Source organism: Armigeres subalbatus, chromosome 3 (genome assembly GCF_024139115.2).
Source record: "Armigeres subalbatus isolate Guangzhou_Male chromosome 3, GZ_Asu_2, whole genome shotgun sequence".
Classification (NCBI taxonomy): domain Eukaryota; kingdom Metazoa; phylum Arthropoda; class Insecta; order Diptera; family Culicidae; genus Armigeres; species Armigeres subalbatus.
This window is the reverse complement of record NC_085141.1, coordinates 296,947,894-296,959,971: the sequence shown is the minus strand read 5'-3', so window position 1 is coordinate 296,959,971 and position 12,078 is coordinate 296,947,894. Positions and strand designations below refer to the sequence as shown.

At 37.7% G+C, this 12,078-nt stretch overlaps 1 protein-coding gene across 1 annotated transcript in view; it reads left to right on the top strand.

Annotated features, from left to right (window-relative positions):
- The window catches only part of LOC134224922 (uncharacterized), a 356,688-nt gene that overhangs the window by 293,627 nt on the left and 50,983 nt on the right, over nucleotides 1-12,078 (top strand). Inside the window, exon 5 of the mRNA XM_062704579.1 lies at nucleotides 11,389-11,524. Coding sequence (XP_062560563.1) covers nucleotides 11,389-11,524 — 136 coding nt within the window. The remainder of the gene's footprint in view (nucleotides 1-11,388; nucleotides 11,525-12,078) is intronic.

Below are 12,078 nucleotides of genomic sequence, written 5' to 3'. Positions count from 1 at the left end.
CAAATGCTACTTAATGGGACTACATCAACTATTCGTGAATGTTTGAACATGTATTTTCTGTAAAGAATTTTCATTAAAATATACACAATGTCCCCGAGTTCCCATTAGCACACATACGATGTATGAGTTTATATTGAAATTCTTCTGCCATTTCGATGACTCTCCAAACAAACATTTATAATTTTAGCTGCTTATCGACCATACAAAGCAGTAGAAAATCGGATCTCGCTCTGCATGCTTATCGAAACACGATCAAATTGCGCACTATTTAGGAGTTAGGACTGCATGAGCAAAACAAAATATTTCAAAGCACGCGATTGTTCTGGGTGCTAATCGAATCACGAATCATGCAGTAAATCTCGTAATCATAGGAAGTAGATGTGAACGATGTTCCGTTGTTTGGATTCATAAGAATTTTTTTTTGAAAACTTACCGAATTTGGATATCACTTACGAGTACCAATCTCAAAGAGACACCACTGTATCTTGCAGGTTGCCGTATCGAAGTGCGTTGCAATTTGTATTTCGCCATTTTTGCGCGTGATGATCAGCTGTCGGACTCTTGACATGCTTCCTAATCTTCAGAATGTAGCTCCAGGTGTACACCACACATGTATCTTCTTTACATGTGCTCCATTTTTACTTTCTTTCAACAGACATATCTCGGTTTCGATGCCAAGATAATGCTGTATTGAACCATCAGCGACATCCTGGACTCTCGAGAAAGCATACGTTGAGTAGTTGATGAAGTTATATCAAAACTCCCGATGTTTCAGTTCCATGTTCATTTGTCGTCTAGATCTGCTAGGTATGGTCTTCAGTGCTTCATGAACCACATATATAACGGTGAACATCGTAAACCACACGTCGATTTTTTTTCTTCTGACTAATTTTAAAATATGCCGAAATCCATCGAATCATCAGCCAAAATTTTACAAGAAAATCATTGACAGCAGCTCGTAAAAGTAACGTCCACTTCGCACCAATTAATAATTGTGGAAGTGCTTAATGAACACTAAGCTGCGAGGCGGCTCTGTCCCAGTGTGGGGATGTAATGCCAATAAGAAGAAGAAGAAGATTGTACATAATATACATGGCGATCAGTCAAACCAAATTCAACCAAAGACTTGAATCCTGTCCACCCCAAGCAGTACAATGTACGAAGGGCTGTAGGACAAAAGATCAAAACGACAAAAGGTTACTCAACTAAAATCTAGAATATAAAAGTTCAGAACCCTCCAGTTGAGTCTTGAGAGACATGGAGGCCTTTTTCCGAAAAGCTCAGTAGCTTCGTTGCAAGAAGTCTCCTTTCAAGAGACTCCTTCCGAAGCAGCCTCCTGCCAATAGGCTCGGAAATCTCCTGTCAATAGTCTCGGAAACCTCCCGACTAGAGGCTCGGAAGCCTCATTTCAGGTCATTCAGAATGGGTCATTGTTTCTACTACTTAGAATGCTAATGCTAAATAAAACTAAATTATAAGAAACCTTTTTGAACGATTTTGTTATCCGACCTTCAGACTGTCAGTAAGAGCGATGACCCATTTTCACCCCCCAGACGCATTGTGACAAATATCAGCATTCCCGTTCTTCTTCTATGTATATAGCAAAATATGTATGTAGATCAAAAATGCGTATTATTTATTTTGGCTGATACGATATTTTAAATGTTGATCTAATTATATTCTTACTTTTATTGTAACTATTGGCTAGCATTCGGCAATTTTCATATATTTAATAACATACATATTTTTGATAATATGAGCTTGGAAGAGTATTTCTATATCTAGGGGAGTTGCTCCTGGGAATCATCTCATGGCTCCTGTATTCATCCCATTAAAAACAAAACAATGCAAGACGAGTCTAAGACGAGTTAAGTACCTCCATTTAATTCCACCAATTATTTCGATATCTTTGCAGATACGTATTTCGACCACAACTGTGTGGTCGTCTCCAGTGTCTCGTACTTGACTCGACATTCGTCAAGTACGTCATTTTGCAAGTCGAGTCAAGTACGAGACACTGCAGACGACCACACAATTGTGGTCGAAATACGTATCTGCAAAAATATTGAAATAATTGGTGGAATTAAATGGTGTTACTTAACTCGTCTTAGACGATTGAATACAGTCCACTAAAATAGAGCTTAGAATATTTTTTCTGAAAACAATGCAAAGCATTTTGATTTGTTTCTTATTTTTGTGATTTTTTTTCAGCAGTGAGTACGCATGTTGACAAAATTAATCGAAAAATTGGTGCTGTATTTCTTCGGTTCGCGATGAGATGAATATATGTTCAGTGAGATGGAGATTGGAACAGTTCCCCTACTTACAGCAAAAGAAATGTTGATAAAAGGCCGTTGCTTTAATTTTCGACAGTTTAAGCTCTCATTATATTATCCCACAAAACTCCATAGAAATAGCAACAGGATGGTAGCAGCAGGGTAGCTCCGGAATTGAGCGAAAGGCAATTCAAATCCTTTCCCAAGAATAAATTATCGTTTCGGAGCCGGCTGTTGTGGAAACACAACCGGATAGGCCGGAGGAAAAGAAGCAAACAATCGCGATAGAAGAAAGCGGGGAAGCCTATAACGTCTCTCAGAGGGCAAGAATCCAGCTTTTAGGAAAAACCAAGAAGTAGTTGGTATAATAATAATAAGAATCCTTATCCAACACTGGTCGGCCGATCGGTGTCGTAGAGAAGTAAAACCCGGAGCAGGTTCCACGGAAAAACTCCGTCCACTAACGTTGTAGGGGAAAAAAAGTTCGCTTTCAGCCTCCCGCCCCGAAATGGTTGATCTCTGTTTCTCGCTCCCTTTTAGTAACCTTCATAATGGGAAGCCCCATCAGAAGAGGTTATCGGAGGGCGGGTGTTCCAGAGTGACACAATATCGTCGGAGATCCTTTCATCCATAACTTGGGGTTCGCTTTTACCACTGCGCAGCCAATACTCTGGTGAAGGCGCTTTTGGGGGGCGTTTTATGCGCTGCTTTTGCTTTTGTACAGAAATTGATTGGTTTCTCCTTGAGACCGGAATTCGCTAGATCGTCGTCGTCGTCGTCGCCGCCGTTGCTAGGATGACACTTCAATCGGTTTCGGTGCTGCCTTTGCCGGGTTCCGTCAAAATGGTGTGCACCCTGTCGTAAGCTCGAGCGGGAGCGGAAACTTTTCCGTTTGGATCCGAGCGAAGAATGAACACAAGGTAACAACAGAGGACTATCGTAAAATAGGAAAATAAAAATAATATAGCCATTGAATTTTCACGCGCCCTCTCGGTTGATGACAGATTCCTGACTGGTACCATTGCTGTGTAGTCGATGATGAGGATATAGGGGAGAACAGTGCAGAACGCACTCACGGGGCAAAATGGCGTAACTCATAATCCTTGGTAGGACATTTGCGAACGAATATTACCATTACAATACAATATAAATTTTTCATTATCTAGCTGCAATGGAAAGATTGACCAAAATCCTTTCAATTTCACTTTTAATTTAACAATTTGCGATTCTTTTACCTCACCCGTAAGATTTTCGTTGAATCCGTTAAAATGTACAAACAATTATGCGTTCACCATTACAACAACCGCTCGGGCGTTTTCGCTCAGGCCCATTTTTGAAACAAATTTTAAATGCATTAGAAAGTCACAAAAACCTTGTTGTTTTGAATAGAAGATCATTGTGAATTGTAAATTTTACATCAGCACGTTGAAATGGTTCGGTATTCTTGTTTATAGTGATGAAAACATCGAAAAAGCGGAAGGGGTGCATATTGAACTGTTCTCCCTTAGGTATTTCACTTTCTTTCCCGTGTTGGAGGTGTGTTGTCGTAGCGTGATAGAACAAAGAATATTAATCTCGAAAGTGCTGATCGGTTCGGTTCGGCATTGTTCGGAATCAATAATAGGATATTGGAATTGGCGATAACAGGAACCGTTCCTGGCGGAGGACAGATTTAATTAATCAATAAAAAAAGTGAATCGTTTGAACACAAGTATAAAATGTTCTGTTGATTGCATTTGATTGATTTCTAAATTGTTTGATTGAATTAGACAAATTGGTAGAGGCGTAACGATGTTTTGTTGTATTCGGAATTTGAAATATTGCATGATGTTACGTATTTTGATATGTTTTAATTATTTTCGGTGCAAGCCTTTTTATGTAGATATTATTTTTCCTAAAAGATTATTTTATTACAAGCCTAAATTTCTTTGTCGATGATTTTTTTTCTTCATATTATTACTTCTGAATTTGAACATCAGCTCTATCTATAAATTATTATTGCTCATTGAACTCCGAAGTAAGGACCATATAAGCGTTTTTCAAATTTAAAGAAAAAGATTTTTTCCTTCAGTAAGAACGGTAAAAAAATGTAAATTAATGTGAATATTGAACTATGTCTGCATCTCAATAAATTTTCCAGAATTTTCAATGCCCAACAATTGCAATGAGGGAGGGATTGTGATTCCGACAATAAGCACTGTAAATGCTGCATTCATACAACACAACGAAAGGTGTGTAACAAGCGACTTCCATGATTGCAAACCGACACCGAGAGATGATTTGAACGAGAAAAAGGAAACCGAATGCAAAAGAAATAAAATGTGTCCTTTAGGTGGTAAGTTCCGGAAGAAACGGAACACGAAGAGTGTTTCAACTAACACCCGAGACAAAAAATACGACAAGAAAAAAAGGGGTGATAACAGAAGCACCTTTTTACAAAAATATTTCATAGAAGCTGAAGGTATTTTGCTGTTTGTAGAAAAGATCATTGACGTTGTTAAGGAAGAGTTAAGCAGAAAATGTTTGACGGAATAAAATATTTATTAAGCTAACATTTTAATCCCAACCTAAACAGTAAAACCGTGAAAGTACCGTAACCCGGGGGAACATTGATCAATTTTGTTATTGTTTTGTAAACATTTCTTCCGTAAGTGAAATCATTGCTTTTTTCGTATTTTTAAAACGAGTACTGCTACATGTAGAACGTATAAGGCTGTTGTTCTTGATTATTCGATAACTTTAAACAATTTAAAAAAATACTTTTTGTCGAGTTTTTCGATTTTTCAATTTGGGTTAACTTTGATCAATCATTTATCTATAGAGCAAGCGTCAGAAAACGCTTTAAAGTAAAAAATTATAGCTGAAATCTTTTACGCTGAGGCGATGTGCATCAATTGTTTCGAGAAAGGCATCATAAAGGATAAAACGAAATTAAAGAATAAGGAAGAAAATAGAGACAGAATCACGAATGATAGAAAGAAGGGAAGAGAAGGATACAAGAAAGAAGAGTAAAGAAAGAATATGGATTAAGGAAGAATGGAAAAGAAAGTAAAAGGATGAAGAAAGAAAGGAAATGAAAGAATAAGGATGAAGAGGATGACCAGAGGTCACACAGATTAAACATTTAACATCTGGCATTAGACAACGGACAGTACATTTACACAACACCCAGTGTCCAGTAGAGAATTTTCCTCTTTACAAAAATGTTTCTCCTTACCAGAGTGGGAGGGAATCGAACCAAAACTTCACAAGCATATGCTGCTAGATGACTGACGTTGCCAATTGACGGTCATGAAGCCCACAAAAACAAAGTAAGAAGGAAGAAAAAAGAAGGAAGAAGGTAAAAAAAGTTGGAAGCAATAAGGATTAATTTAATCATTTTCAATTTTCACATCTCACCTCTCACTCGTCACACCGCACTTCTCATTTCGCACTTATCACTCCTACTTCTCACTACTCATTTCTCACTTCTCACCTATTCACTTCTCATTTCTCACCTCCCATTTCTTACTTCCTAATCTCACTTTTCATTTTTCACTTCTCAGTTTTTACTTTTTATTTTTCACTTTTCACTTCTCACCTTTCGTTTCTCACTTTTCACTTCGCACTTTCTACTCTAATTTCTCATTTCTAACTCCTCACTTTTCACCTCTCACTTCTCATTTCTCACTTCCCACTTTTTACTTCTCGCTTCAAATTACAAATTTCGAACTTCTTACTTCTCACTTTTCACAACTCGATTCTTACTTCTCACTTCTTACTATGTACTCACTTTTCACTTCTTACTTTTCACTTTTCACTTTTCTCATTTCTCAATTCTCACTTTTCACCTTTCACTTCTCACTTTTTACTCAACAATTGTCCCCTTTCACTATTCACTTTTCACTTCGTACTTCTTATTTCGCACTTCTCACTCACGCAAGAAGGATGAAGCAATAAGGAAGAAGGAAGCAGGAAGAAAAAGACTGAATAAGACTTAAGAAGAAAGAAAGAAGGAGGAAGATGAAAAAAGAAGGAAGAAGACAGACAGAAGAATGAAGGAAGAAAGCGAAAGGAAGAAGAAAGGTGGATGAAGAAAGGAGGAAGAAAAAAAAGGGCAAAAGAAAAAGGGAGTAGGAAGCAGAACAAAAGAAGGGACAGAAAAAAGAAAGAAGAGCGAAAATGAAAGAAGAACGAAGAAGAAATTGGAAGAAAGAAGAACGAAGAAGAAATTGGAAGAAAGAAGAACGAAGAAGAAATTGGAAGAAATAAGAATGAATAACGAAGAAGATAATGAAAGAAGGAAAAAGAAAGAAAGGAGAAAGAAGAACAAAGGAAGAAGATGTATAAAAAGGAAGACGAAAGAAGGAAGAAATAAGAATAATGAAAAAAGTAAAAAGAAAGAAGAAGGAAAAAGTAAGAATAATTAAGAAGAAATGAATGAGAATTATGGAGAAATGAAGAAGAAAATGAAAGGAAGAAGCATGAAGAAGGAAAAACAAAAAAAGGAAGGAGAAAGAAAAAAACTAAAAAAGAGGAGAGAGAAGGGAAGAAATAAGATTGAATAAGGAAGAAAGAACATGATAGAAGGAGAAGAGAAGAAGGAAGAAGACAGAAGAATGAAGGTAGAACAAAGAAGGCAAAAAGAAGAAAGAAGAAGAAATGAGCAAGAAGGAATAAGGAAAAAGGAAAAAAGGAAGTAGGAAGAAGAAAGAAGGAAGAAAGCAGAAAGAAGAAGGGAGAAAAAAGAAGAAAAAAGCAAGAAGCAAGAAGATAGAAAGAAGAAGCAAGCAGGAAGATGGGATAAGGAAGGGTGAAAAAGGGAGAAGAATAAGGAATAAAGAAGAAGAAAGAATGAAGAGTTAAAAAGGAAGGAAGAAGAAATAAGTAGAAAGAAGGAATAATGAGGAAGAAAGGAAGAAGAAAAAAAGGGAGAAGGAAGAACTGACTTCTTTTTAAAGCCCTTCTCACATCCCACTTTTTAAGTCCTTTTTTTCTTCTTCTTCTTATTGGAATTACATCTCCCTATTGCCGCCTCGCAGCTTAGTGGCACTTCCACAGTTGTTATCTGAGAGGTTTCTAAGAACGACGAAGGTACTTCGTAACTTGGTAGGGAAAGCACCTGTCTAGCTTACTGGGGTCGTGGGATCATACCTCACCGAAGGAATTGCTTATCTCCAATATATTTTTCGAACTAAATCTTTCACATGCTGTTCATATGCAAAAATCGAGTTTCAGACACATGCATAAATGCTTTGGATGCTTTTATAGCCAAAACCCCAAATGAAGAATCGTATCCTTTTATTATGACCCAACAGTTGCAAATGAAAAATATTCAAAACAAAGTTGACATTCGTATGAACGCGCTTTATTCGGAAGTGGTAGATCGCCTGGAGCTGTTTCTACAGCTTTTGTCTTCATGGCCGAACGCTTTGCTTTGCGGCGTCAGCTGTCCTGGTATACAGAAAACTTCATGGAATCTTGGAATTCTTCCAATTATCGAATATCGTTACAAGCTTCCAAGAGAAGTCACGGATAACAGAAATTCGAATAAATATTTAATGGTTTCATTCAATTATTACTTACTGCTAGGATTTCAAAAATGGTTATGGATCTAGTGATTCAAAGCAAACAACCAAAAAAAAAACTTTTGGGAGCTCAGAATCCCTTACGGACCAGATTTAGAGCGGGCTTTGGGATGTTTCTGATTCCCCAGATTTCAATAAATCTTATGAGGTTTGCAGAAAACTTTTTTCTGTGGGCTTCTAATAATCCTAATAATCGTGCTTTATCTTCTATCTATATTTTATCTTATCTATCTATTTAAAAATGAAATGGTCTGTGGCATAACTCGAAAACGGCTGGATGGATTTTCTTCATTCCTTCAGCAGATATGTTCGTTATCGTTTCCAAACGGGTTTATATGATATTTCCTTATACGAAAATCACGAGTAAGATCGATTAAATCTTGAAAAACTAAAATAGAGATTCGAATGAAAATTTCGCGTGCAACCCCGAGACGACCTAGCCTAGGGCTGAAAGTCTCGTAAATAAAGACATTAAAAAACCGCATGAGCAGTTCACAACGCGCATTTTTGCCTACTATGTAAAACAACGTTTGCCTAGTATCTTTTTATCTTCTCTCTATATATAAAAATGAATTTGCATTTTCTTTGAGGCAATATAATTCAAGAACGGTTGAACCAATTTTCAAGATTTCCTCACTGACCGGTACGTCTATATCTATATCTATTTATATTTATATCTATATATTCTATCTATATACATATAATAAATTTCTGTCTGCCGGAACCTTATAGACTCGGAAACTACTGTACCGATCAGCGTAAAAATTTGTATGCAGATGTTTTTGGGGCCGGGGAACGTCTTAAGAAGGTCCGAGAACCCTCCCCGCTTTGAAACACCAATTTCTTCATAACTCGAGAATAAATCAATGGAACCAAATCTATAAAAAATGCATGGACCGATTTGCAAGGTTTTTTCATTAATCGATTCGTCCTGAGGTTAGTTGAAGTTAGAAATTTACGATGTGATAGTTTGGAAACCATCAAAATAAATAAATCTGGTGAGTTGTGAAAAAATCCCAAACAATTGAGTCAAAATCGATCTAGAGTGCGGCGCTGCTAGCAAGCTTAAATTTGATATTTGAAAATCAACTAACCAATCATAACTTCTAAATTTTTCAATTCACATCGCAGATTTCATCAACTTCTATTTTACCCATGGAAAACCTTTGGAGTTTCGAGCATTTCCGCGGGATCATAAATTGTCTGAAGCCCTAATGAATAATCATTAATCAATAGGGCACTGCACGGAAACATCTCTTTCTCTTTCGTTCCTCATAAATTTTGACGTTTACTGGCCTTGTTGTTTTCTAATTTCTTTGCAGCGAGAAAGAGTCAAAGCAATCCGTGCAGTGCCCTATTGCTTAAGGATCCCAGAATCCTCTGTGATTGTTGTTTAGGCTCTTATTATTTTTTATCTTTATTAAGGTCACTCCTGACGGAATCCAAGATTGAAAGTGCTCGCTTTTTGGGGGCACACCACTCGATACGGAAGCAACGCACAACTGTCGTTTTTATTATTTCATGCATGCTGCGACGCAGCAGAGCTAAATCAACAAAAATGGCAGTTGTGCGCCGCCTCTGAATCGAGTGGTGTGCTCCCGAAAACGCGAGCACTTTTAATCTTGGATTCCATCAGGAGTGACCTTAATGAGACCTCTTTGACTAACTTTAAAGTTACCTTTTGCTTACACACAAGTTCTTGCCAGTCAATGACTTCATATGTTCTTACCATAATCATGGGTAGGACAATGCTTTGACTGTCCCACCCAGGAAAATTAATGCGTAGGACATGTCCTACTTGTCCCACCCACTCCCGGCGCCACTGATTTAAAGTATCGCTTGCTTGTTAAATTAATGATTTCGTGTGTGTTACTTCTACGTGAAGTTAAACGATTTACAATGATATGGAAATGCTAATATCATCTTCCAAACTCGGACGTACAGTGAAGATATATCAGCTTCTGATATTCTTCCCTCCCCCTTCATACGGGAGCTTGGCAGAAGGAAGGTCGTGTGATATGTGCCATCACAAATATTGCCCTCCGCTCGCTTTCAACTTATATAAAAACATTCTTCATGCCTGCCGTATCCTAACGGAACTATCAATTCTATACTTTCGCCTCTAATTCTATCATGAACATGTACGTCCGAGTTTGGAAGATGATATTAGCATTTCCATATCATTGCTTGTTTGTTTTTGTTTTATTTATTTTAATGTTTGTATTATCAACTAAACAAAAATAATAAAATAATTCCTGCGATGTACGCAAAACCAACGGTGGGTAGCAAAATCGATAACATTTTTCTAAAAAGAAAGAATATATTTTTTTGTCATTGTCGCCTAGCTACAGCTGGGTGCGGTTCATAAGGATCTTGTCAACTGATAGCAGGCAAAAGCGATGGGCAAAAAAAGCGATGATTGTTTGAAGAAAGTGATAGTGAAAAGACGACCGACTACGGCGAAGACTTCATCTTTTGTGCAAGGTAACACTATTCACCACGGACCGACTCCAAATCAAGCATCCCGCCTCTATTGGACAAAACATTCACTCGAGCACGTTCTGCGGATGAACCATACTCAGCAAGCTACTAGAATTATTTACTACCGGTTTTGCGTCAGCTTCGGTATTTAAATGGAAGGAAAATAATTGATTTATCGCTTCCCCACACCTGGGGTCGTTTCAACAATGCTTGTTTTCGTCGGAAAAGAGGTTTATTTTCTGGGAATTTTCCCCTACTCCGAAACAGCACCTCTCTCCGAAAAAAAAACGTTCCACTGAAAAACGAAGCGATCCCAAATCTGAGGAGACAGAAAAAAATGAAGGCAAAATAAGCACCGATGAAGTATAAGCCAAGAAGATGGGGAAATCTCTTATCAGTTTGAAATTTATTATAATTCGATCGGAAGCAATAATAAAACTTCTGGGACTATTGCTGGGGCAGCCCGGCCTGGGGTGTAAGTCAGAAGGAGCATAACGGAACGAGATGATTTTTTTCCACGGATTCTTATTTTGCTCCCAGACAGGATCCATCTCGAAGGCATCACCCGTGTCACACCAAAGGTGTTCAATTGAGCCTTGGATTTAGGATTTCTGTTTATTCGTCGAAAAAGGATCCAGCTTCGTAGAAGGGAAAACATCGTGAATTATTATTTTTTTGATGGTTTTATTATCTTGTTGCCAAATTGGATCGAACTTCATAACTTTACGCAATGTGACAGGGGAAACTTTTTATTGGCAGAATATTCGATAAGCCAAATAATTCGGGGTAATAAAATAAACGTCATTACTTTTTTTTCAATTACGTCTTAGTGTTGACCCTGGGGTTTAAATCTTCATTTGTTTCTGCAGCTCCCATAAATTGAAAGCAGTTAAGTCCAGTTCTCATAAATTGACAACAGCTAAGAAGTATGCAATTAATCATTTTCCAAACAGAAAAGGTATCTTTAAAATAGGTCGTATGAGTATACCATGAGTTAATTTTACATATTACATAGTACCTAACCATTATCATATAACAATTTCGGTTTTTCTTATGTTTTGCAGAGAATCCGCCCGTCGAAATCATCCGCTGGCCTGCGAGTGTGATATTCTGGAGACGTGTTCGATGCGTCTATCACTGTTGCAGATGACATTCGGCAAACATATCGAGCGGAAGCACTGTTGCTTTTTTCCTGGCGGGGTGAGTTAATTTTAATATTATTTTGTGTATGTTGTCTTTGGGCATTTACTGATGTATTATTCTTCTTTTGTGGCTGTCCATTACTTTTGAAAATTGACCACCCTTTCTGCTTGATCATCCATAAATTACGTAACGCTTTGAGGGGGGGTTTTTCTGAAGTGTGACAACCCTTACAAATTTTCAGATGTTTCATTCAAAAAGTGTGACATAGGGGGGAGGGGGGTTGAAAATAATCAATTTTTGCGTTACGTAATTTGTGAATCTCCCTCCTTAGCCGTGCGGTAAGAGGCACGGTTACAAAGCAAGACCATGCTGAGGGTGGCTGGGTTCGATTCCCGGTGCCGGTCTAGGCAATTTTCGGATTGGAAATTGTCTCGACTTCCCTGGCACAAAAGTATCATCGTGCTAGCCTCATGATATACGAATGCAAAAATGGTAACTTGGCTTAGAAACCTCGCAGTTAATAACTGTGGAAGTGCTTAATGAACACTAAGCTGCGAGGCGGCTCTGTCCTATTGTGGGGATGTAATGTCAATAAGAAGAAGAAGAAGAAT